Below are 27,006 nucleotides of genomic sequence, written 5' to 3'. Positions count from 1 at the left end.
CGAGTGCCGGCGAGAGGCGAGGGCGGGAGGATGCGCCGCGGGAGGGAGGAGCGGAGCCTCTTGCTGCCGGTTGAGTATGCGCCCCCCGCCCGGCCCCCTGCGCCCACCCTATCACGTCCTCCTTGGCAGTGAGGTGGGAGGCGTGATAAACTGCGAGCACCTGTTTGCTGGACGCAGACCAAGGGTGGGGGGCGTGCCAGGCGACTTGGTTCTCCTGGGACTCCGCACAGTCACCACTCCCTCCAAAGGCTGGAGGGCCTCATCTTAGAAGTGTAAGGAGGCTGTTGATGCGGCACAGCCCTGAGTCACTTCACCAAAGCCTTGGAAAATCTCCCCCAGCTTCTAGTTCGTTTTCATCTACTTCCCAATCTTCAACCCTGAATGACTGTTCAATGTCACTGTTCGAACAAGATTCATGATCCCAGCTCATTTTAAGCGCGGGAGGCGGTGCTCTTGCAGGTGTTATTCGAGTCCTAACTCTATTGCACACACACGAGAATTTTCATCCCAAATGAAGAGCAGTAGGGCCAGACTTGCCCAACCCTTACACCGCTGCTGGCATCCTCCACCACACAATCTGTGGCCACTGCCACTCGAATCTTAAACTCAGCCAGAGAAGTCACTTTCTCCCCAGAAAGGGAAACCTATCAAACTTCTCTATTTTGGTCACAGAATTTAAGCATGAAAAGCCAAGACCAGTAGGAGACAAGGCACTAGAACAGATGGACCTTCAGCTTCAGTACATCAATTCAAATCCTGCAAGACTTACAGAAACAGCTTGGGCTTTATTGCACTCCAAAAGGAGAAACAGAACACGGCATAGATGAGATACAAGGTTGTGAGCTGCAAGGAGCATCTTGCATCCATCATCCCTTGCAGACAGCTGATGCATCCCTGGTTTTGTTCTCATGCTGAACATGTAGTGCAGGGACTTATTCTTGTCAGGTTTCCTTGTAAGTACAGTAATATTTCGGTATTGCTTGGTAAACTTTCTTTTGCTTCATTCTACTAGTGGTTTTAATCAACCAAGCATTAGGCAACAGATTGTACTTCTTTGTGTAAGAATGTTCAGACTGGTAATATAAATCATTTTCTCATAATTCTTCCCTCAAGAAAACCTTGAAAAAAAGCCCAGAAATTAAATTACATAAGGTGCCTCACCTGATTCATCCTGTGCAGCACATTCGTAGTTAGTAGTGCAACATCTAGATGTGGTATTTCTATTTTCTTCCTATTTTGGGGAGAGGACAATAGGTACAATTCCAGACAGTAAATAAAATCATATTCTTTGCATATGTTAACTGGTCCAATTTATGTACCTTTATATGTAAATTGGCTCATTGAAAACCCTTGTCAGTCATTCTCTACTATCCCAAGCAGTAAACTTAGACCCCAAATTAGAAATAGTGAATCTCATGCTCCTTATGTAAGTATCGTCTTCCAGATTTAAAGAAGCTTTTGTTTTTCCAGTGTGCAAGTGACTATGAGTATGAAATGTTGCTTTTTATTATGCTGATATAAATCTAGATATACTTATTGTATTAATTATGTTAGGAGAAACAGATAATCCAGTATGATAAACAGCCTTGTACATTTATGGCTCTGTTTCTGAAAACTTTATGAAGAAGAGCTCAGATATTTGCAGCTCCTAGGTTTTGCAAGCATTCTTTTTTTGCCTTATGTTTATCAAAGGCAAGCATTATGTTCTGCTGTTAAACAAAGTAACAGCTTGTCCTTTAGCAAAATCATGCAGCTAGAAATCGAGAGGTAAAGGCAAGAGGGGTCAGTTGCCACAGCAGAAGTAAAGCTTAAAATTTCAGCTGTAGTATTCATACTAGGCAGCTGTTAAATTCTAAATCATTGGTAAGAGGCAAAGTAAGAAAAAAAACTGAGTACAAATGTTGACACAAGAAATTCTTCATTCTGAAAATGAATGAGACTTAGGTGGAAACTAGAATTAAATATGGTAGAGAATAGGCACTGTATCTCTAAGGCAATTCTTATTTAGACCCCGTTGTCTACAACAGCTGGTCAGGGCTTTTTTTAGGTTGTCTCTTCAGCACTATTAGTATCACAGTAAGTTCTCCCCTGAAGCCTTTTCTGTCTGAAGAAAGGATAGTAGCAAACAGATTGCCCACTGATCACATTTAAAACAAATCTTTATTTAATGACACTGTTTACTTCACATGAGCATCTAGAGCAAAAATCAATTAAGTAGTACTAAAATCTTCTTTACTTTATCTTGCCTTGCAGGCTAACTTATTGGTTTAGTTGCTAGTGATCAAGTATATCTACTTTATCACTATGAAAAGAACAATTATGGACAATTGAAAAAGGCTGCAGAGTGAAATTGATCTGCGTTTACTGGGTTTGGTTTACTGACTCACACAGGCTCCAGAACTGATAGGTGATGCTCCTCAGAGGGAAGGTTCCTTTGAAAACCTGAAAGCTGCAGCGTGAAGGGAAGCTGTCTTAGGGCACACGGTTAGCTGATCACGGTTAACACTGATTACTCCATTTCAAGGCCCTTCTACAGATTGCAGATAATCTGAAAATGGTCTTCATTGGATAAATTAACTGTGAGAAACTGTGAACACTTTATGCACATATAGTCCATGTTTGGATTTCTTACAGAACAGTTTACTATGTGGATTGCTTTAGAGGCAACTGGGAGTTCAGATCAGTTTCCTAGACTCTTGTATCACAGTGTTTGCATTTCTATTCCCACCTAGCTCACCCTGAGGACCATTGCTGTCTTTACTGACCATGCTGTAACTACCTGTGTGCATAGCCCCTTTCTGAGAACTCAAAAATATGCTCAATTTAAAAAAAAGGTGAAGAAGACCTCATCTTTGCTTATAGGTAAGCCTGAGATTTAGCAAACCATTATCTTTTTCTTATCATGCTCGTAGGTGTTGTAATTTAACACTTTAGAGCATGCATGGTGTTCCCTTGATGTTTACTCAACTGAAAGTTACCCACATGTATTAAAGCCTTCATACAATCAAGATGCAACTCGTATCAGAGTTAATTTCCCAGTGGAAGCATTCGGTTTATTAATTTAAAATTAATATTACGCAGCAGTCCCATTGCAAAGATTTCTATTTGTGGATTGTTTTGATAGATATAGTTCTGGGTGCTTATTACGGGCTGGGCTATTGGATGTCCACTGCCATGCAGCCATTGCCAAGAGACGCAGATAGAACTGATCAAGAAAGTTTTAACTGATATAGATATATATAACATCTATATATTGTATTGAAGTACTTTGAGGTATGTACACACCTACACACACAGATGTACATATACATAGATGTCAGGAAGATTGATGTATGTCTCTCATCTGGTGGATTTCAACTCAGCTATACTAATCTTGACACAACTCTAACCACCAGACAATAGGGTCTCACAGCTTTACACCACCTCTGTTACAGGCAGAACCTGCCAGACCTTTACCTCTCCTTCACTTGCAGTCACTGGTAAAGTTGCGGAGCCATCACAGCTTTCATAAGCAATGGTAACATTTCATTAATTAATTAAACTCTCTAGGCTAGAATTCAGTCCTAAAGGGCGCAGAAACTCTGTCTCTTGCGCCTGGAACCTTTAGCAAAGCTTTACTCTGAAAAGCAGTATCTTGGGTGCCAAGGGAACCATCTAGCAGCATGTTTCTACTCAAGAGACAACCAGTAGGTCAGATGAGGCTGATCTAAGGGTGCCTGGCAAAATCAGTGTTGATTATTATTTAAGATGTTTCCCATATAATTACAGAATGTGCAGAGTTGGAAGGGACCTCGTTGAGTCCTTCTTTTAGCCCTGCACAGGAACATCCCCAAGAGTCACACCATGTGCCTGAGAACTTTGTCTAAAGATTTCCTGAACCCCATCAAGCTTGGCGCTGTGACCACTTCCCTTGGGAGCTTGTTCCAGTGCCAAACCCCTCTCTGAGTGGTGACCCTTTTTCTAATATCCAGCCTATATCTCCCTGATACAGCTTCAGGCTTCCTATCACAGGTCACCACAGAGAAGAGATCAGTGTTTTACTGTTGCTCTTCCCATCATGAGAAAGTTGTAGACTGTGATGAGGTTCCCCTCAGTCTCCTCTTCTCCAGACTGAGCAGGCCAAGTGGCATAGCATCAATATATTGATTTTACCTGAAAGAAACAATCACCTTCCTCATATATGATGCAATGTGTTATCAGCACCTCATATAACTGAAAATGCTAATGCTAAAAAAATGGAAATCACCAAGCCAGAGTCAGGTCTGATGCCTGTCCTGTTCAAGTTCTGTTTGATTGAGAAGCCAGCATTAGATGTCTCCAAGGTGAAAGATAAGGCAGCATGTTCTAAAGTAGCCTGCTGCAAACATAGGCATCTGAGCCAGTGCAGGCACAGCACATTAATTACCCGGATGGCAGCATTTCTCAAGAGGTGCTCCAGGAAGGCAGCAGCTTTAATTAGATACTACAGTTAGTTACCAGAAAACTGTTTGAGCAGGTGGAAAACCCAAAGAGGAGCATACTTCATTCTATCAAACTCTCTTCTTTCTGTAATTCCTAAAGGAAAGTAGGAATTACATCGCATAAAGGAAAAGTGGTGGTTTTCACTCAGATATGAACTCACAGGGAAAACCTAAAGTCTAATCTGGCAACACATGATTCTCTTCTCATTTCTCTGATTCCTATGTTCTGGCTTCCCAGCCAAGTTATCCCTTGGATATCTTTGCTGGTGCCACTCCAATCACCATAAACTCATAACACCGTTATCAGCTGCCAGCACTTTTTTTGTTACACCAGCCACTGGTCCAATTCCATTCCCATTCATGCTGACATTAAACCAGAGATTGACTCAGGGGAACCAAAAATAGCAAAGGAAATATCGCTATAAGCACAGTATTATCTGTTCTGGTTTCTTTGGCTCCTTTATTTATTATATGGAATCACTTATTGGAATCCTATTCTAATGCAATCTCCAACCCACAGGCAACCTTCTTGTTGATGTTTGTATTACCACAAAACATAGAGGAACTTGTCTTGATCTAAAATTTTTAATTTTAAGGCGACACTCTGGGCTATTAACATTTATCTATGTGGAACACTAAGCAGGGCATGGAATAACTGTGGGGAGCCATTTCAGATTTCTTCACAAGGGGATGTATACTCAGGCTTGGGTAATGTAGACAATAGGAAAAAAATTACTTTTCCTCGTAATCACGCACAAAATGGATGTACTTGCAAATTTAATTTAAATTACCATTTCAGTTACAGCCTCAAGCACAGATCTTGGGGAAAAAAACCTACCTTAGAAACATTTAATTTCTGTTATGCTCTCCAATTTGTTTCAATTCACAGGCAGTTTGAAGCATTCACATTTGCAGTGATGCCCAAGAGGCAGGAGAAAAAGACTCAAAACATCACTTCAGTAAGAGATAAAGAAGTTAGGTAAGCGACAAAGGGAAGACAAAGCAGCAAACAGAGTGGCAGTGGTCAAAAATAAAGGCCACAGTCAAACCCAAGTCAAATCTGTGCAGGTATCTCAATGAGGGGTTTGTCCAGAAAGAAATTGTAGGTTGTCAGTGAGCTAAGTAGAGACTTCTGGAGAATGACTTTTCATCTGTGAAGATTTCCTTTTGTGTTTTGAAATACAGATGTAGAATTTGTGCAGAATCAGTGTCTCAGGAATTTATCTTCTTCTCATGGTACCAATATACAGGAAATATTCAAAATATTCAAAAAGTTAAATTCTTTTCCCCATCAATATATTTTGGCATTCACTTCACTCATACCTGCCAATGAATGCCCCACTGGGCTCGATCTTTTATAGCCATGATCAGACAATTTTCTTGGCTCAAAGGGGCTTATTGTCTTGGTTTCACAACAAGACACCAACAGGGGAATAAAGCACAGATGAAGAATTTCTGAAGTAGCGAATAACTACTGAATGAAACAGGTGAACCATTCACAGTAACCCATAATCACAGATCACTGCCTTTCTAGGTACTAACTGCCCTGTGAAATGAGAATTTGACATTTCTGTAGCAGTAAATTCTTTGTACCAGTGGTTCATACTCATCAATAATATCTTCTGCTGGCATCCTCATAACCATGTTACCAGATGCTTATGAAGTTTCCTCCAAAAATTAAACTCTTTCAGAACTACTTGAAATGGGCATAAATCAGAATTTCCTCTTGCTATCCATGACTCAAATGCAAATTTCATTATTGTATGACTAGTCAGAATGCTCTGGTGAGGAAAGGCATTGCCAATCATCAGCAAACTTGAGTTTCAATTTGAAATATGTCTGATTACATGCATTTGAACTGAACATTCAATTTCCTAAATGAACTCGAATGTTCTTCACTTAAAATCATTGTGCTGAACACCTTAAAGAAATGTTGTGTACTATATATTCATTTAGTGATTTTAAAAGATTGTGTTTCAGTCACTGCTACTTCTGTCTGTTGTGAATAATATAGCATTTACTCTGCAGGGGTCATCTGTGCTGCAAAGCACTAGCAGCCTGAATGAGAAAATGAGACCTTGACACTCCATTAAGCCATCTCAGTCTGAGAACAGCCTTTTCAGTCTCTTTAACATTTTTCATAAGTCAGCTGTGTTGCTCCCATCCAGTATCTTTTCATCACAATGTTACAGTTTTGCAGCTTTGAAATATCTAGTGTGTAGTCACTGAAAACAACCCTCTCCTATTTCTTACTTCAGTGATCTTCATTTGACTTTACCTGTCTGATTTAGGCTACCATTTAGGCTGGCTCTGTGGAAGACTGATTCCTCACAGACACCACAGAACTAACTTTGTATATAGATGCTGAGTCAGCCAAAACCATGAGAGGTGGATCTATCTTGTCCCTGTCTCAAAAAATCAAAACATTCAAACAGCTAGGTATTTATAAAATAAACCAAATTTTCTAGTGAAGTCAGGTTAGATCAGACCAACTAATTAGCCCAACTGAAAATAAAAATATTCATACCTGACTTTGTCCCACATTGCCATGTTCTGGCAGCAGCTTTTGCTTCCAGACCAGCTCATCGTCTTTCTGAGTTGCAGCAAGCAACCCCTGCATGTTCTCCTTTGGTCCTGGGAAAGTCCTTCAGCCCCACCTGAAGCCAGGGAGCTGCTCTCTGCTCTTCAGTGCCATTCCACAAGCTCTGTGAGCTGTAGGCTTTGGCTGCAGGTAGTGCTGTGTGGCCCTGCCATAGGACCTTCCCTCCCTTACCCTCCATCAAAGAGGTTACAATCTCTTTCTGCCTTCTAGGAAGTCTTCCTGATCCAGTCTTCTTAGGCCATTTCTCATCAACCAAGAAAGCATTCACACCCTCTTAATCTACCCTGAGATCCAAAACATTTGTTCATTTAAATGTCACACCCTGTTCAGACAGAGCTTTGTTGCAGAGACACAGCTGTGTCGTGCACCCTTGTAAATCTGGAGATACTGTATTGATAGTATCAGATATTGAACTGAAATCCCACGCTGAAGATGGTGATGGTCCAAGCATGTAGAAAGCAAATGACATTTTAGCATGGAGCATTGACCCAAGTGCTAGTGGCACAGTTTGTTTGAGACTTTTTTCATCTGCTGTTGTGATTACAGATTTCAGACAGACAGCCTACATATGACAGGGGGAGAAAACTGTAAGAGCCAGATCTGCTTGAAAGAAATGAGGAATGCATTTAGTATTCATTGTAGAAACAGCAGAATCATGTTAATCAAAAGATCAGCAGGATCTTGTTGCAGTATTCCTTTGCAATTGCAAGGAGACAGAAAGATACTTCTTGCAATAAAACCCTATCTGTCTATGTCCACAAAGACAGGTGGAGTTTCCAGCTGAGAGTATGGTAAGGATCAAATGTGTTTCTCTCAATAACATGTCTGCATAGGCACATGTAGGAAGACCTCAGTCTGCTGGAGGAAAGTGAAATTGTTCTGGGAGGCTGTAATAGCATAACTCAGCTCTGCTGAGAAGCTCAGTGTGATGTACAGCTCCCAGTCGAAGAAATGCATGGAAACAAAAGGGCCCTCTCTAGCCAAGGATATGCTGCCTTCACAGGCTTATCTAGCTTGTCTGTGTTGCTGCAGCTTCTATAAAAATCTTAGTGACTCTCATTTATAGAGTAGATCAATACTTCAGCTTGCATGCTTCCTGCATCTTTAGTCTTGCCAAGCTTTGCCTTGTTCCGTGGTTTAAGCTTGGTGAGCAGCTTATCACTGTGCAGCCACTCACTCACTCACTCCCCCACAGTGGGATGGGAGAAGAATCGGAAGGGTAGAAGTACAAAAAAGTGTGGGTTGGAATAAAGACACTTTAATAGGTAAAGGAAAAGCTGCATAAACAAGCAAAACACGCTAAGGAATTCATTCACTAGCTCCCATCTACAAGCAGGTGTTCAGCCATTTTCAAGGAAAGCAGGGCTCCATCACATGTTATGGGTACTTGGAAGGTGAAATGCCATGATTTAGAATGTCCTTGCTTCCTTCTTCTTTCCCAAGATTTTATTGCAGAACATGGCACCATATGGTATAGGATACCCTTTGGGTCTCTTGTGTTCAGCTGTCCCAGTGTGTCCCTTCCCAACTCCTCATGCAGCCCCAGCCTCTTTGGGGTGCGTAAGGGACAGAAAAGGCCTCGATGCTGTGTAAGAGCTGCTCAACGATAATTAAAACATCCCTGTATAATCAACCCTGTTTCCAGCACAAATCCAAAACCTATCCTTATGCAAGCTACTATGAAGAAATTTAACTTTATCCCAGACAAACCAGTACACTTATTTTTGTTGAATAGGCTTTCAGTGTGGTTTGCAATCTTCCAAGCTTTCTTCCAAACATGTAAGCAGCCATTAACTTGAGAAACTCAACTGTACATCTGTTTCTCTGAGATGCTCTGCTGTGTCACTAGCTCCCCTATCCTGTTATACTTTGTGAATTACAACTTTCTCTCTCTCTCTCTCTCTCTCTCTCTCTCTCTCTTTTAGACTCACATAGGGGAACATGAAGAGGAACATGAAGAGCATGTCGTTATGTTGTGGTTGAAAAAGAGGTTCAGTAACTCAAGCAGATTCATCAAGTGTTTCCTCCAAAGGATGAGCACATCTCTGTATTTGACCTTTTGCTATATTCTTTCCAGTTTTTAGATACTGAACTCTCTAGGCAGCCAGGATGTGTTGAGTTCGGTGAGAATTAGTCTTTGATGAAAATTTCTGCTGGTTCCTTCTTCTGTTACCTTAACAACCAGTATATGTGCCTCTCAAGTTACATCTTCATCTGAAGTGCCTCCCTCTTCCTCATACATTTCCACTCTGAATATTCACTGAAAAATTATGTTAGAAATCAAATGTTACATAGAATTTGTATATTCCTGTGTCCTGGTTTTCCCACAGTAATTGAAATTGATAATTGATGGAAAGCAACTTTCCTGCCAAATTGTGCGGGTTTTTCTTTTTAAATTTACCCCAATCAAAAAGGATAACTTCTTGTTTAAGCTATTGAACACCAAAGCAGAACGAATAAGAAGTACTCAATTTCCTCCTAAGAAAAGATTCTGTCACATTCTACATTAACATGGTGCAAGTTTTCAGTGGAGGACTGCAGATTTTTAATATTTTTTTAAAAATTCAACTCTTCAAAATTCAGTTAAAGCAACAAGATTCTCAATGATTATACATATAAAAGTCTCACCAAAGGCCACAGTATCCTTCAATATGATAAGGCTTAAAAATTTTTTACATTTCAATAATTTTTGTGGTGATCTGCCTGTATGAAATAATTTCCCTGTATGGAAACACTAGTAATCCAGACTCCTCAATTCAATTGTGTATACCAGGATGTTCTTAAATTTGTAGTACGCACAGCAGCAAGCCAGACTTACACATGTTTAATGCTCAATTTGTAGACAAGAGTCTTGACATTACTGATCATACTTTATAAATTTTCTATAAATGACTGTCTCTAGGACTTTTAAAAAGTTGTAATACTAAGTTTTCCTTAAAGGCTTTCATAAATGCACTTTGAGGATGTAACTTGTTTTATGGATGTTAGATTTTCATCCTTCAGTATCATGTGCACATATTCTATGCTAGTAATCCTTTTCTGACAAATCAGTCCCCCCAATCATCACATGAAAATGTCTTGCAATGATATTACTTTTAAAAGTTGTACTTCAAACTTGTTAAGGTTTCAATCAAAGAAAGGACTTAACCTTTTTTGAAGTACAAGTTCAAACACACTCTATCAAGTAAAAAAATAGTAGATTTATAATCCATTTAAATGTGTTTCAAGGTTTAAACAGGGGGGAAAAACCAACCCAACCAAAACCCAAAACATTTTCTATTATGGCTTTTTTTTCTTTTTTTGACAATTTCTTCCCTACACCGATAAGAGAGTAGATTGACATTTTTGTCTTTAATGTAATTTCCATAAATTTGTATAGAGATTACATTTTTGGTAGGAAGTGTGCCTTAAGATTGTACAGTTTGGGTATATACCTTACTCCTTTCTGCTTATTGAGTTCAACTCTTTAAATGTTTCTGAGCATCTTGCAAGTAAACAAGTAAAGATTACAAAAACAAATGTCATTAACCTCCTCCTGTATTGCTGAATACAACAAATTCCTCCTGTTTGTTGCCTGTGCTTCATGCTTTGGTGTAAGACACCTCAGCTGGGCTGCTGGCTGTGTCACCTTGTTAGAGAAACACCCCTTAATTCCTTTGAGGTATTTCCCTGGTGTTTCCCTGTTGGCATTTTTTGTTTCCCTCTTGGTTCTTCATCTCAAGAATGCCTGACTCATCTCTGTAAGACTGGAAGCGTGCTCCAGTGTGGCTCTCACATTGCAGAGTTCCTGGTAGAGGGGCCTCACTGGTACCCTGTTTCCTGTAACCTTTGCATATCGCCCCAGGAACAGCCCCGACGTTGTTGTGTGCCATGTCTGTCACTCCCCTAGCACACATAGTTTAAAGTTCTGCCAATTCCTGCTAGTTCCTGAGGAAAGACTGTACTCTCTTGCTGAGAAAGGTGACTCCCATCTGATGCCAGCATGCCTGGTTCCATGCAGGCTATTCCACTGTCAAAACCCCCAAAATATTGACCACCCATGTAGCCATGTATTAACAGACTCAGCCCATCTGTTTCTTCCAGTGTTGCTGCCTCCAACTGGAAATCTGGAAGAGAATATAACTTGTGCCACTCGTTCCTTTTCCAATGTCCCAAGGCCCTGAAGTCCTGTTTTGATGGCACTTGGACTGCATGTTGCCATTTGATTGTTCCTAAATGAACAGGAGATCAGTATTGGGGTACTCTGAGAGTTGCCCCAGGCTAGGAAGTTTCTTGGTGATATCCTTGACCTATGTCCCAGGGAGGCAGCAGATGCTCCCGTGGGTTGGGCCTGGTTGGCTTATTGGGCCCTCTGCTCTCCTTAGAAAGGAAATCCTCTACAACTTCAACATGCTTTCTCTTATTTTTTCTTTTTTTTTACATCTTTTTTCCTCTTGGAAGTGGGTGTAATACGGGGGGTTGACCTTTCTGATTGTAACCTTTCTAAGTGGTGTAACTGGGCCTTCATCCTCTTCATCCTTTGGCTGGCCTCCCACGTACAAAACCTCATAGCTGTTCTCATAGCAGAGGGTGAGTTCAAAATTCCCTTGGGAACATACCAGTAATACAGAGCAACTTGTACTTCTGAGAGAGATTGCCCCTACTTCTTCCCTTTGAGTAAACAGATTGTTCATTGCTCTTTTACCAATATAAACTCACAATGCAAAATGGAGGGAAAAACCCATGGAAATATAACCTGGTCAACTCAGAAAAAAAGGTCCCTAATCACCTCCCAGCCTCTCCACCAGCTTTCTGGTGGCCCTAAGAAGGAGATCCAGCACTCAGGATGGGAAAGCTGTGGTTCTCTGCCACCCCACACTTGACGTGGACAAGAGTGAGGCTGAATGCTGATGCACACTAAAGGGAGCATACACAGATTCTGTCTATTAAATAGATTTATTACATGCTTGCCACTGTGGGTTACTCAACATCGTGATACACCTTCAGTCAGGCGTTCCCATATTCTTCTATGTACCCTACAATGCCTTGCTTAGTGGCTTTGGGAAGGCTTTAGACTGCTGCTCTAAATATACATATTTTCTTGCTCTGTGACCGCCGCCATCCCAAACTACAGCTATCTTTTCCACCCTTCTGACTCAAAAATTTATCAGTTAGGGCTGTTTGAAACTCAGTAAATGTAGCTGGCAGTGGCAAAACAACTGGAAACATGTAGAAATGGAAATTGGGGCTCATAAAGAAAATTTTATTACCGCAGAGGGTAAGCACAGCTTGCATGCAAACATAAGCACTCATCTTAGGCCCTAGCCCACCACATGACAGGAAAATGTGTTGCTCAGTTCAAGCAGTTTGAAAAGCAAGGAATAAGCCATCAATCATTTCATTTTACTGTGCCTCATAAATTTGTGAAGTCTGTATTTCCAGCAAACCATACAACCCATTTTATGGAACCATGGAACCAGGCACAGCCTGGCCTGCCCCATTCTATTACATTACATTACATTCTATTACATTTTCTTTGTCTTTTCACCAGAATTGCCTGTCATTGACAGTGAGCCTTTTTACAGAAATTAATCCAGTGAAACTCCCCCTCCAGTTATTGGAAACATCCCTGGATAGTGGCCAAGGTTACTGGCAAGGCTTGTCCTGGACTGCAACACACACTGATGGGTTTTCCTCTGCTACCTCCAGTCCGCTGCTCACAGCACAGATTCTGCTCTGCAGTTTGATGCATCCATATCAAAGATTACATTGCCTGAATCCTCCACCATTATACTCAAAATTCATGAGCAAAAAGGGGAACACACCTTATATGCAAAACAAACAGCTTATTTTTAGTTTAATGAAACTCTAAGGCATGGACTGAAAGAATTATTTTTGGTGCAGTTACAATGATATTTACACAGTTCAAATGAAATACAGTTAAAAATTACATATACACAGACTTCCTAAAACCTATCCCTTTTCTCTGTTACTGTGCTCAGCCTTGCACTGCCCCTCTGGGTATGAAGGCTGATACCTTCAGGCCATGTACAGGGAGTTACAGCACAGTCAGCATCTCCTCCCTGAGAGGAATGGGATATTGATTCTCCCTTCTCAAATCAGGACAGATGGTTGAGATCAATATTATATTTGGTAAGAGCATCTTTGCTCTGCTCTTTTTCCTTTGGTCTGTGATACGATGCTACACCTTCATTTGTGAACTTAGCACGTTGAACTTAGCACTTATATTCTAATTCTTTGCTCTCTTCCCACTAGAACTGGTTATAGCCAGTTATAGTAGGAAGAGAGCAAATAATTAGTGTATAAGATATATATGCTGCTTTCCTTTAATAACCTAATTTGTATCTTCTTTCTAACAATTGACCAGTGCTAAGTCTTGGGTTTGCTGGTATGATCCTTTCCCTGTGCTTTAAAGCTCCTGCCAAAGACAGCGGGTTGACAAGGAAGAAATCATGCTTATACACTTGGTACAAGGCTTTCCAACTCTTCCAATTGGAATCATTTGCTGGTGGCCATTCCTGCCTGCTCTGACCCCCTTTGACACTGTCTTAACCTCCGGTTTTCCTCTTACTGGTACAGGTAAGAAATCCTTCAAACACCTTTCCAGCCCAAGCTCTCATTTGGCACTTACTGTGTCATGGTTGCTAGACATGAGCACACATGCATATATTTAGATTTAGTACTTGCTCCCAAAGCTCTTTATTTTCTAAATGAAGCCACTTCAGGCTCCAGTCCAACTCTAAACTCCCAGCTGCGGCAACCATTGCATCACACATTACTCAACCCTCCTTCACTTTTTTGTTCCAAGGGAAAAATTAGTCACTACAAATAATCTGCATTTGCTCAAATAGAAGATTACACACAGTGGTTCATGTTGCCTTCCCTTTGTTTTTCTCCCAGGGCATGTCAAGGCTGCTAACTAATTTTCTAGGAATAGAATTAATCATGTGAGCCAGAGAAAACTCTCTCAAATTTATTTTCTGTATGATGGAAAAAGCTTCTTTGTAAATAGCAGAGGGCTCACTCCTAGAGCTTGGAGCAATATCCTTCTGTTCCACAATCAGAGGATTTTGAGAGGCCTTCAATGTAGATTTGTTTTGCCTATTATCAAGTTTTCCAGGAAAATAAAATATATCTTCATATAGTAGCAATCTACACAGTAGCTGAATGTGAGGTATTAAGTCTGGGTGAGTAGGATAATTTAAAAATACTTGTGTTAAAGGCTACACTGAAGAGTTTATTTGAGCTGGTTTGGAATCTCTTTTCTGACAAATCCTTGGCTTCTGCCATGCTTATGCACCATTTTCTGACTGGAAAATTAAAACACGTCATCACTGGTCAATCTGGAGATAATTTGCTCTACCTTCAAATGAGGTCTTAAGGAACATAAATCCCCAAATATCTCTTTAAGTAGGGTAAAAGGGAGAACAACATGATAAAGCAATTCTGTAAGAGAAACTGAGCAGGTTAAATCAGTGTTGGAAATTGACTCCAGCCAGTCATTGCAAATCAGGTTATTCTCTTGTATTGATATTCCACATCCTTAGCTCTTCTACCAAACCTATTCATATGTAAACCCACTTGCAAATCTAGGACAAAACTGTCTGCCACCAGACTGCTCCAGTCTTTGGAGAGATACTTGACATGAACTGGTTCCATTCTGTGACTTATCTTACCCCACAGTCATATCTGAGGGAAATTAGACACTACCATATCCTGACACAGTACACTTCAAACCACAGAGATACCAGCTGGGAAACACCCCAAAAAATCAAATTTCTTCTACTGAACTAGAACACCATGGTCACTACAAAAGCTAGAGACTGGCATTTTTATTCCTGTGCACTTCATACACTCTATGAATAGCAACAAGCTCTAGTCATGTATCCAATCAAACCTGGACAAATTTCAAGCAGAGTAGCAAAAATTAGGGGACAGAATTATGCATAAACTTAAACTTATGTATACTGAAATGTCTATAGCTCTATTATCACCTTCCCTTTTAGGTTTCTATCTCACTAAGCCTTTCCAAATGTCCCAGGCAGAGTTTGGCAGCGGGTCATAGCTCATGAGTAATGGAAGAACTTAATGGCTATCTGTGTACTACCAGTTGCGATGCTGGGGCCTCACTGCTGGAAAAGTGGGAAAAGGAGTTCTGTGTATAAAATAACTACAATGAAATTGACCCAGAGATGTCTCAGAAGAGCAAAATGCAGAAAAACAAAACATCATGAGCAGAACTCCTGTAGTCTTAGGAAATCAAATGCAGCTTTTTATCTTGATTGGATCCATAAAGCCTTGTTCTTAGCATAACTTACACAACATTCATCCTCATTAGTAAGAAGTAAATGGGTTCTCACTGTCCTTTTAAGGATCTATGACTCTTACTCCAGACTGAGCTGCTTGCAGGGAGAAGACATATTTTCCCATGAAATGCATACCTACAAGAAAAGTGGTAAAAGAGTGTGATTCTAGAAAGCCAAGTCTATATATTTGCCATGGAAACAGCAGTTTTAAGAAACAAAGTGATGGGAGGAATATCAACTATCACTCCAGTCTGATTTCTGCAGAATGCGGTTACAGCAAACTGGCTAAAAGTAGGCTGCTCCTCGTGCAGCTTGACAGACCCTCTAGTTTTATTAGCTGGGTGATGATGGGTCATTTCTGGCTGCTACTTTTGAAATGTCCTAGGTTTCCTTTACTATATTCAGGAAATATAAGGAATGAAGTGGAAAAGGTGAAAAAGGATCTCACCTCACTCTGGACACTCACCTCATTTTTTGTGAGGCCAGCAACAACCTTGATGCATGTTTCATTCACACTTTTGCCTGTTTCTTTACATCCTAGCAGAGGCACTCAGTATAAGGAAGGAAAGGGACTTCTTTGGACATCTCCTTGTCCGAAGCAGTTCAGGCCTAATTCTGGTATTCTACTTTTGGAAGCTTTTTGTTTTGCACATACCAGAAAAAACTTGCAAGCACTTCCAGGGTCTACAAAAGCTTAATTGACATTAAAAGCACTTCCAGAGTCTAAGAAAGCTTAATTGACATAACAAACACAAATTTTAGCACAGGGTTCCCACACTTTCCAGAGTGGTCACTACTTGTGTAGTCATCATCTCTCTGGTTTTTGACTCTTACTAGTTTTCTTTCCTTTTGATGTCCTGTTCCTCTTCAGTCACCTCTCTTTCCCTTCTTTATTCCATTCTTTTTGCTACCAAAGGTGTAGTGGAAGTATCCCAGTTTCCCTTCTCATCCCTACTGATGGGAATAAAATGAAGCAACTACTTTTGCCGAAGGAGAGAGATAAATATGCTTAATGCAGTCTCTTGGCCCTAGACTCTACAAAACAAGTATGGTACACAATCCAGAAGAATTCACAGCATCTGCCCTTAAGGAATGCTTAGGGGTTTGGCTGCTCCCAGGGTTCAGGGAAATGCTGCTTTTCCAGTCACTTACAGCACTTACAGCATTCAGGAAGGTTGATCATCACGTGGAGTCACCTTCAGCTGCAGGAGAGCACCTCAGCACAGACACAGATGTGTGCTTCCAGCAGAGGAAATTTTTGCTCCTCTGGTCTTTCCTCACAGTCCTGGCTTCTTTCTGGTTTCCACAGAATGTTATTGATGGATACACTGGGGAAGGAGCTGGCATGGGAGCTTGTCAGTAGCACAGGTTTGTTTTTTGCAGGGTGTTGCTAATGAAGCTTTGTCAGTAGCAGACATGGGTGGGAAATCCACACTATTAGACAGATGAAAAGTGCATCCAGGAAGTTTCTGTCCTTCAGGCATCATTACTTAGTCCCCAGAAAAAGTCCCCATTTTCTTGACGATAAAACCAAGCTTTTCTTAGTGTCAGATTTAAAGCCTCTATAGGTAACTGTTGTTTTCCTAGGCCTCTTGCTGATTTCCTGGCTCATGAAAATGGTTTTGTCTCCAGAATAGTGTGAGCATTACCTCAGTTAAACTGGTTTTTAGCACCATCACCTTGAGGCTGATGAAAGAGGCTGCAATGGTCATCAAAGACCAGTGGCTTCATCACACTTGGGAGGCTACGCTGTGAAAAAAAAGGCCAAAGTGAGATCTCTGAACCAGTAAGTTATTTATTTTGTTCTAGGAAAAACCTGGTGTTCTTTGGTTTATTTGCCTATCAAGGTCAGAAGGGAAGTGCTAGGAACAGCTCACAGAGGGTTTTTTTTAAAGCAACCAGATGATTGCCAGTTGCCATTTATCTGATATCGGCTTTGCCATGGGGATAGGCTGAAGTTAGAGCAAAGCAGACAGCAATCTCCTTCATCAGCCGCTGCTGCTCCTGAGTAAAAGAATACATAAATGTCTCTGAAGGCAAAAAACGTGCCCACAGGCAAAGGAAAAGAATACACTGGAATACACTTTTAAAACACAGCTAGTACATGATACTCCAGCAAAGGAATAATCAGATACAGTAGGGTATTTTGTGTGCTTAGCTTGATCAAAAGTGATGCTGGGGATGGAATGGGACTCTCTGCCTTAGATGGATCCCGATCACAGCTGAGCCTTTAGAAACACTCATGCTGTAACCATGCAAACTTCACATCCTGACCTTTAACTGGAAAATCCTTCTGCTGCTATGTCCTTACATAAAGTAGTGATTTCTCCTGTTACTAGTGTTCTAAGCAAACTAGGATTCAAAGGACTTATTTTTTTTGAGAGGGACACAGTGGTCTGTATTATGTAATCAGAACGAACCTAAAGTAATCTCACTGATTCATTGAATCCTATTTTGGATGGACAATTTGAACTTCCTGGATAGACATATAGAAACACTTTCTTCTAAGTATACAATGGCTATAATTTGTAAAATGTGGCCACCTTAAGTCTGATTGCATATTTTGTAATGCATGCTTTTAATTAATGCTAACCAGCCATAGACATTGGATATGAGCTTTTAAATAAAATAAACTAAAACTAAAACCAAGTCAAACAATAAGTATGGGTATTGCTCAGGAATCTTCAGTATACATTTGGACCTTACAGAGGAAACATTATGAGAAGGAAAAGATCGTTTTTCTTTTGATATGGAAGTATTTAGAGCTCTTCATAACCTGATAAGAATTTTCTGAATCATTGCAGACTCACTGCGGAAGTGATTTCTTCTTCCTTATCTTGAGGTACCTATTTTCCTGTCTTAAGTGCTGCCCTGTGCATCTGTACATGAGAGAGGAAAGCAAAGTGGCTTTTTCACTGGACCATTCAGCTGGTACCAAGAGGCACTGCAGGAAATGTGAGAATTTATGTCAAATACAAGTGTGTTTGATCTTGAGCAAGGGAAAGCAAAATTCTCCCAGCAGTAAGCACACTAGTGGAATAAAGAGCTATTCAATAACATCTTTCTCACTGTTTTTGGCTGGGGTAGAGCTAAAATTCTTCCCAGTGTCTGGTGTGTGGCTGTGTTTTGGATTTGTGCTGAACACAGGGCTGATAATATTGAGATGTTTGTGTTATTGCTGAGCAGGGCTTGCACAGAGCTAAGGTCTTTTCTGCTTCTTGTGCTGCCACACTGGCAGGGAATTTTGGGGTGTGTAGGAGGTTGGGAGGAGCCACAGCTGGGACAGTTGGCCCCAAAATGACCAAAGGGCTATTCCACACCATATGGCATTATGCTCAGTGTTTTAAGGGTGGGGAAGAAGGAGGAAGGGGAAGGGATGTTTGGGGTGATGGTATTTGTCTTCCCAAGTAACCATTACATGTGCCCAGGCCCTGCTCTTCGGAGATGGCTGAACACCTGCCTGCCCATAGGAATCACTGAATCAATTCCTTCTGCTTTGCTTACTTGTTTGCCTTTTGCTTCTCCTAGTAACTGTCTGTATCTCAACACATGAATTTTCAACCTTTTGCCTTTCTGATTTTCTTCCTGATCCTACTGGTGAAGGATTGAGTAATCTGCATGGGGCTTGATTGTTGGCTGGGGTTAAACCACAACACTCACATAGAAACTCTCATTTTTTACCATATCACTTGTGACCCCAGGTGCTGAGCAGACAGAGAGCCCATTGAATGAGCAGTGTTTTACAGCTTTTGTAGCTGCCAGCAGAGGTAGAGGAGAGAGACGAAGTGGCTGTACAGTCCTTGGCCTGAATAGTTCTGGGGTAAAAAATCCCTATGGAATCAGACTATTCTACGTAAGACTGGGAATAGGTTTTCTCCTGGTAAAGCCTGAAGAATGAGGATGACAGGCTGTGGCTGTGTAGCCATGGTAATCTTATTGAAGTTGTTAAATAATCTGGAGGATCAACAGTAACTCTGCCAAGGTGACTATGCAGTCTGGTGATTTAGGGGAGAGCTAACCTGATGCTCTCCTTACAGTGCCTGGGGAGAGTTGAAAGTTCCTGAAGATGGCTCAGGTTATGCAATGAGGTGTTCAGGGATTTGTCTTAAGTCACAGTGTTGAGTGTGTGCCATTAGCAGATGTAAAATATAAAAGTGTTTCTAAAATCACAGAGTTTGGTCACCTCACTCAAGCATGAATAAAGTACTCACCTTGTCTGAAGAACCACAGCTGTGACCCTGAAAATAAATTGTGTTTTTCTGCAGTACAGAGCAGGGGTAACTCTTGTGTTAGCAGAAGGGTACTGCTCTTTTATATAATGTAGCCTGGTGACTTAAATGTGACAACCCCAGGAGTGCGTTTGCATCTTCACAATCCATTTCCACCTCCCAGAAAACTGCTTCCTTTACCATCTTTTGCTCTCACAGGAGATGAGAAACTCTCAACAACTCCTGCTGAATGTGGCAATACCTGTAGAGTTAAAACTCATGGACTGAAAGAATATGTGTTCAGCAGCACGTATGGGTGTAGACTCTGATGTGGACAATTAATACAGATTGGAAACTTGAGATCCAGCTTCTGGTCCAAGCTCAATTTTTAACATTTCCAAGAAAAGGCCATGAGGCCAGGCCAACATGCAGGGATTTCAGTAACATGAATACACAACTAACACAAAAAATGTGGCACCTATGGATTTATGCTTACGGGAGTGGGCAGCATGTTGAGTTGGAGTTTTCAGGATACTTTTGAATCTAGTTCTGAGTTTCCCCAAATGCATTCAACTGCTGATCTTTTCCTGGGTTCAGTTTACATCAAGACAAGCAGCACTTGGATGTGAACTAGTGCTGAAATAAGACTTGGAATGAGCTTGGGATTCAGATCCAGCATACAACAATCTCAAAAGGGATATCATGAGTTTCTTACAGTGCCAAGATTGTTTTGCTAAATAAAAACAGCCTTCAAACAATTTTTCTTTTCATCTAAAGCCCAGGCATGTGCTAATGAAGTAATATAAATAATAGGTTTTCATTTTGGAGTATTCAGACAGGGAAATAAACGCTGCTGTAGTGAAATCTACCAATCACCAAAAGCCAGACTCTTCTGCTTTACTTTTTTCTGCACCAGTGAAAATCTGCAGTCGTTTCTCTGAATTCAGAGGCAGAATTAACACTTGCAATGAAGTGACACAAAGCAGAATCCAAGCTTTTTTTTTGCTAATAGGCACTCTTATTGCACAATAAATGTAGTATGTAGATGCTGTATTTTTTTTTTTTATTAAAGTCAGCTTGCATTTAAGTTGCAAATACAGTCAACACTTATTTACCATTCATTTTGTCTTGGAATTTCTAAAAATATGGGATGCTAAATGCTAATTCAGGTAATTGTACTAATTCAAAATCTCAAATATAAAGCTCAAAAAGATAAGCACTCAGATGAAATTGCTTGTGTTAGTCTTTAAATTAAATCACTCATTAGGTTGTCTCCTGTGCCCTACATTCAAAGGTCGGGTACAGATCTCACTATGAGTAAGAAAAAAGAGAGGGGATCTCCAAAAGAAAGCACAACTGCATATCTTTTCTAGTGTGTTGTATCATAAAATTGCATCTGGTTTACTTACACGGTAGAAGCCTGTGCTTTCCAAGACAATAAAATAGAAAAATATACCATAAGAGAGGGAAATCCCAGCCCTTTAGCACACCTAAACTTTTTCACCTGGAAACTGAAAGCAAAGCACTGTTATCCAAATCTTCTAAACAGGAAAAATCATCACAGAGATTTATTTGACTGCAGCATGAGCTGGTGGTTTATCCCCCATGTTTGTTTTCCTCTTGGGTGTATTGGTTTGGGGTTGGGGTTTTTTTGAAAGTATTTTCTGAATAAATATGCAAGGAATTTACCAGCTTTTCCACTGTGTCCCTGCTAGTCACTGGATTTCCATGGAATGGGGATTTCGCATCTGATTTTGGAAAAAGGTGATCCTCAAATGTCATGAAGCACACCCAGAAGATGCTGTTAAGTTTGCAGGTGTGTGAGCTTGCTTTCAGGGATGTCTTGTCCATAGTCCTTAGTACAGCACTTGTGTCAGCGGCCAGAGGCTTTTTGAACAGATGTGCAATGGCCTCTCAGATCTATATGGTTCCTGACAGGTCTATTCTGTTGCTGTTTTGTACCCCCTTTAAAATTTCATGTTGTATTTCTCTATGCAATTTCCACAGCAATTACCTTTTCTCTTTCTTTTCCTTCAGCAAGAAACTAAGCAGCCTTACTCTCAGAGAGCTCGAGAATGGCAGAAGAGGAGAAAATCTTTCATCTCCTCTTTCCTGGCTGCAGTGTTCAACCTTGCAGCTACTAAGCATAATTTCATAGAGCGATGTAGACTGGAAAGGACATCTGAAGGTCATCTGGTGCAGAACCCAACTCTAAGCAGGGCTGAGATCATGTTGCTCAGGGTCTTGCCTTTGAGTTTTCAGTCAAGTTTTGAATATCTCCAGGCATGGACATCAGTGGTGGGTACAGTACTCTTCCTTATCTCTGCACTGTTAGCAGCAGTGTGCTTAAATGTTCAGAGAAAAAAGAAAAGACACAGCAAATGTTCAGCTTTTTGTAGCACACCACATTTGTCTACTCTTTTTCCAATAACAAGGTCATAAGTTTGAACCATCCAAAGGGCACATGTGATACGTCACTTGTCCTTACATGTACATGTGAAAGGAAAAATAGTTAATAATTTCAGGTTTTATCCCTCAGGATTACTTCACAGTACATATTTTTCCACATTTCTATCGCACCATTAATCTTTATCCTGTGCCCTCTGCAGACTTCTTTTTTTCCTCCCACATAGGCTGCCATGGTCCTGCTCTCCAAGGGGTCACAGGGTGCAGCGGGATCCACAGAAACAGGAAACCAGGCTTCCTCAGTCAGTTTTGAAACACCAAAACCTGTTTCCTTTCTACAGAAATAAAGCCTGTCAGGGCATCCTCTGGCTAGGCTCACTATCTGAGCAGCAGCCCAGGAGGACAGAGAAACTACAGGATTTCTTGTTTAGGAAATAAATGTGAGATAACTTGTAGCATTTACAAACTATCAGAATGAAAGAGATCATTTTCTTGCTGCTCCTGTTGCACTTACAGAGGGGCAGCACTGGATTCAGCACTCTAGAAAAGCTCTGGACCACAGGACAAGGCGATGAAACCCAGACAAGTCCCTCAGACTCGACTCCATCTCTGACCACAATTAGGGGGTCACCCCACTCTGAAATTCAAGCTGCCAAAGCAAGTGCCTCACAGGGGCCTCCTTTTGCATCTGCAGGCGAGACACTGGGAATGACAGCAGTGAAGAAAACTTCCAGTCCTACAATACCTACCCCTGCAAGTCAGTCAAATGGACACAGTGATGGTGACTCTGGCAGAGACAAGATGGGAAGTTCATTTCGCAGCAAAGGGACCCTACAAAGCACTGCTGGAGAGATCCCTCTTCTTCAAGGGGTCACTGCAAGCCTGGAAGGAACAGCTACAGGGAACAGATCTGTCAAGCAGTCCTCTCACAGCACTGGTATCACCAGGATCCAGCAGGATGCCAACTCCAAAGCACCCGGCTTTGAAACTACCAGGGGAAAGTAAGCTACATATTTTTTCTTGTCTCCTATGTACTGCTTATTTTCCTGTTTCCAGTGGCATAATTGGCAAAAGTCCTAGCAATTTCAGTAAAATTATTTTTTGACCTTAAAAAAGACCATCTAAAACAAGCAAGGGACCAAACTGGCAGCATTTATTCAGGCAAAACCATTGTAACATTTCTAACAGAGTAAATGCTGCAATGTTTTATTCCTTAGGGTGGTTAGAATCAACAGGGAAGTCATTATCATATATGGGTAGGAAAGGACTACAATATATGGCCCCCTGTTTTATGCACAGTAAACTACTATTGATATTTTTTTCTTCTTTCTTTTCTTGTGGATAAAAGAAATTGCAAATGCACTATTTCATTTTGAATCTATTAAAAATACTGTGTTTGTAAACTTCTCCACTAAATTGAAAATGCAAGCAATTAAATGTACAAAATGCATCAATGTCTGACAATTTGAAACATCCTATTCTGTGATGAAAAACTTATGAAAAGTGATGTTGTAGATGAATGTGCATTCAGAGCTCTATAACTTAACACACAATAGCTGTGCATAATAGAATATAGCAAACTGTACTGTCTAGTTTTATAGTTCTGGAGCACTCAATTCTTTTCTTTGTTCCCCAATGTCTTCAGTTCTCAATGGGGATATTGCAAGTTTCCCTTAATTGCTGATATATAATCAGATATTGGTAAAAAATGAAAGCTGCAAAGGATTGGTTGTTTTCCATAGCATTTATGGAGAATGGGCTTTCAGACTATAGATTTTTTCTTTTGATACTACTTTTCCATATGGTAGCATCCAAATTCATGGAAAGGAGAATAAATCATCACTCCTACAATTTTCTTGCTGTGTGTGGCTGGGAGTTAATGTTCCTTCAATTGAAAGAAAAGATTCCTATTCACCTGAGCATGTTTTGGATGATGTGGAAATGAAGTAATGCATAAGGACCCAAAGGAAAGGAGTCCTTTGCTTGGAAGACAGAGCCCAGTAAAGGAGTTGTGTTTCCCAGACAGCTTTCCTAGCATACTCCTTAAGTTCTGAAGGTCATCTGTTACACCACCTTACCACAGTGTTTGGCAGAGTGTCCAAGTTCACCTGAGTTAAATGGAGTCTCTTTTTACATGAGTGCTGATAGCTACATCTCCACTGAAATAAATCCTAATACATGCTAACCTTGGTCTTTAGCTTTCGCAGCTTCTTCAAGAGCAGTATTCCAATTAAATTAATCTTCAGCAAAACTCTGTGAACCAGCAGATTTCTACCTTTTACTTGAGATATAAATACAAGTAGCAAAAAAATTAGTCTCTGGTGAAGATGGTCATGTATTTTATTTGTCATAATGACACATGATTGCAGCTGCAGAGAGGCAAAAGAAGCAAATCTTGTATTTGCCAGCACCTAATTTCATGACTGGTCAAGGAGCAACCTGCTGTGCAACATGCATATTGGAGTCCACTGAGCCAGTTAGCAATAAAGCTAGGATTGCATATCACATTCACAGGAGTGTGTAGCAGCATGAAACCCCAGCATAAAATTGAATGCTGAGTCCCCATTTTCTTGCTCAAACTGCTGAGCTACATAGCCTCTCCCTCTCTAGCAAATATCTACAGTTTTAGGTGTGGCTCAGTCCTTTTCACAATAAGATTCTTGTGCTATAAGGCTTGCCTTCCCACTGCATATGAGTGGTTTTACAATAAGATGTGGTGTTTTGAACTTCCCTTGCACTTTTGCCATGACCTGGACTGTGACTTACTTCACTGTTCCACCTTCCTTTCCTTATGGATTAGACCTGGATGAATAATAAACTTGCTTGTGACTCATTTTTCTTTTTCAGCGAGGACATGAGAAAATGCCTAGTCTAGGGTGTTGACTGTTACCAATCACTGCTGTGAAACACTTGAAAAGCTACTGCTGAGAAAATATGCATAAGAAGACAAAAAATTTTATTTATTAAGTGCAGGTGCCATTGACTGCACCCTAAATAATTTGTACCATATATTTTCTTTTTTTTTTGTTTTGAATATGTATCACAAATAAAATGAAAAAGATATTGTGAAAATTCCAATAAAGACACAGCTTTCTTCAAGGTTTTACTCATTTGAAGCCTAAGCACAGCATGACTCAATAGCAGCTTCCACAACTGTAAAGTGTACTGTCTCTGAGGAAATTTGGAAAAACAATTTACTTTTTGAATTTACTTTGCATTAAAGCACCTCTTTGGTTATAGTCTGTACTCCAACCTGAATTTTTGAGTGACCTTGTAGGAGCTGCATGACTCTGTAATCCTTTATGGCAACCCATTGTGCTAACATATGTGCAGAAATGCTGATGTTAGGAGGCTTCATATTTCTATAAGGAACAATAGAGAGAAATCCGTGAGAGACATGGAAGGAAAACAGAAGGAAGACAAGAATGAGCATTTATTTTTAAACATTTATAATTTAAAAAATACCAATACATACACTTTGTTAGAGAGTTTGTAAGGCTGTCAGATTGTCCACAAGGTACAATATGTGTCCATTGTACAAAATTACCCAAATACCCCTTTCTGAAGGAGATCTTGTGCCTTAATGGCTTAATTACAAAGAAAATTCTCTTTCTGTTGCTGCCCTAGGTTATGTGAGGACAGTATTATTCGCCCATATCTCACAACATGCACTCTAGAACTACGTTAGGCTTTGAACCTCTCTCTAGCACATCCTGATGTGGTATGACAAGGGCTAAATATTGGGCATATCCTTTTCTCTAAGGAAATTAATCTCTTCCTTATTCTTCATTGGCACAGAAATGCAGTTAAATCCCGTTCCTTCACATTGGAACGATTTTATAATTAACCTTAGAATAGGTACAGGAGAACACAATTTGTCACTGTCTGCTCTCAAACCATTTCAGAAGCGTGTTTTCTGTGGTGAGGGTTCCCCCCTTCAGGCAGGGTCTGCACCCAAGCTTTCATGAGGATAAGAAAACTTCATAGGAAGCACATCTGGAATGGCCTGAGCAGAAGGAAAATTCATTTCTTCACTCCTAGTAATGAATTTTACTTACCTTCTGAAATGTGAATCCTAATGTCTCTACAAATATGGGGTTTTTTAATTTTTTTTTATTTCTACCTGTCTTCAAAGTTTTATGCAACCCATATCAATGAATAAAGAAACCACGGAAACCCAGAGTGAGAGAATTTCTCTGAAATTTAGTGACATAAATCTGAGTATCAATTTGGTGTGAAAGAAGAAAATTTATGATGCATTCTTTTCAATTGAGTTCATTTGAGATACATGTTTTTCACCCTGTGGAGAGAGACAATTGCAGTATTTCTTTCTGTAAAGCAGCTTAAGCAACAGTGGTGCAATGGAGTAAGTCTCAGGTAGAGTTCTGAAACCAGCACACTCATCTTTTCATTCTGAACCTGATTTTATCAATTACTATCCAAGGCAGCTCCTGAATAAATGAGACCTTCATTCAGGTTGTAAATTAAGCACAGTATCCCTGCACTGCTGAGTGGCTCTGCATTAGTCTTTTCTCTTATTATGTGTATGTTACACTTTTTCCAGTTATCTTGAAGCCACTGAGGGTCTTTATAGACTTCCTTTACCATTACCTTGTGTAGTGGTGAGGTGACAGTATTTTATTACTTAGCACAGAAGGGTTTAATAGAGTCAGCACCAGGGACAGATTTGCTTAGCTGTCACATGTGATAGGAGTGCTGAAATATTTCATTCTCATGACCAGACATGAGCATTTCTCTCTGGAAATTGCTTTTGTCTGTATCAGCTTGGTAGAAATCTAGTGTGCTGACAAATTAAAATGAATGGTTAAGATCAGTAGATAGTTCAGATACATGAGGCACATAGAAACCTGATTTAACTGCCCGGTTAATGCAAGGTTCACAGTCTCTTTTCATCATGTCACTTTTTAATGGAGCAGAGACAACAATTCTTGAATTGGTTTCCTAAGATTTTACATCACTGTGCATTTACAAAAAATACAGTCACACATGGCTTAGGTTTCTGC

The 27,006-nt window shown here is 40.4% G+C and overlaps 1 protein-coding gene across 1 annotated transcript in view; it reads left to right on the top strand.

Annotated features, from left to right (window-relative positions):
- The first annotated feature begins 22,345 nt into the window (after positions 1–22,345).
- MMRN1 (multimerin 1) overlaps positions 22,346–27,006 on the top strand; it is a 38,794-nt gene continuing 34,133 nt past the window's right edge. The window contains exon 1 of the mRNA XM_038136509.1: positions 22,346–22,983. Coding sequence (XP_037992437.1) covers positions 22,457–22,983 — 527 coding nt within the window. The 5' untranslated portion in view covers positions 22,346–22,456. The remainder of the gene's footprint in view (positions 22,984–27,006) is intronic.

The sequence above is a fragment of the Motacilla alba genome, chromosome 4, assembly GCF_015832195.1.
Source record: "Motacilla alba alba isolate MOTALB_02 chromosome 4, Motacilla_alba_V1.0_pri, whole genome shotgun sequence".
NCBI classification, from domain to species: domain Eukaryota; kingdom Metazoa; phylum Chordata; class Aves; order Passeriformes; family Motacillidae; genus Motacilla; species Motacilla alba.
Note: the sequence above shows the minus strand (reverse complement) of the source record. Positions and strands in the feature narration are given on the sequence as shown.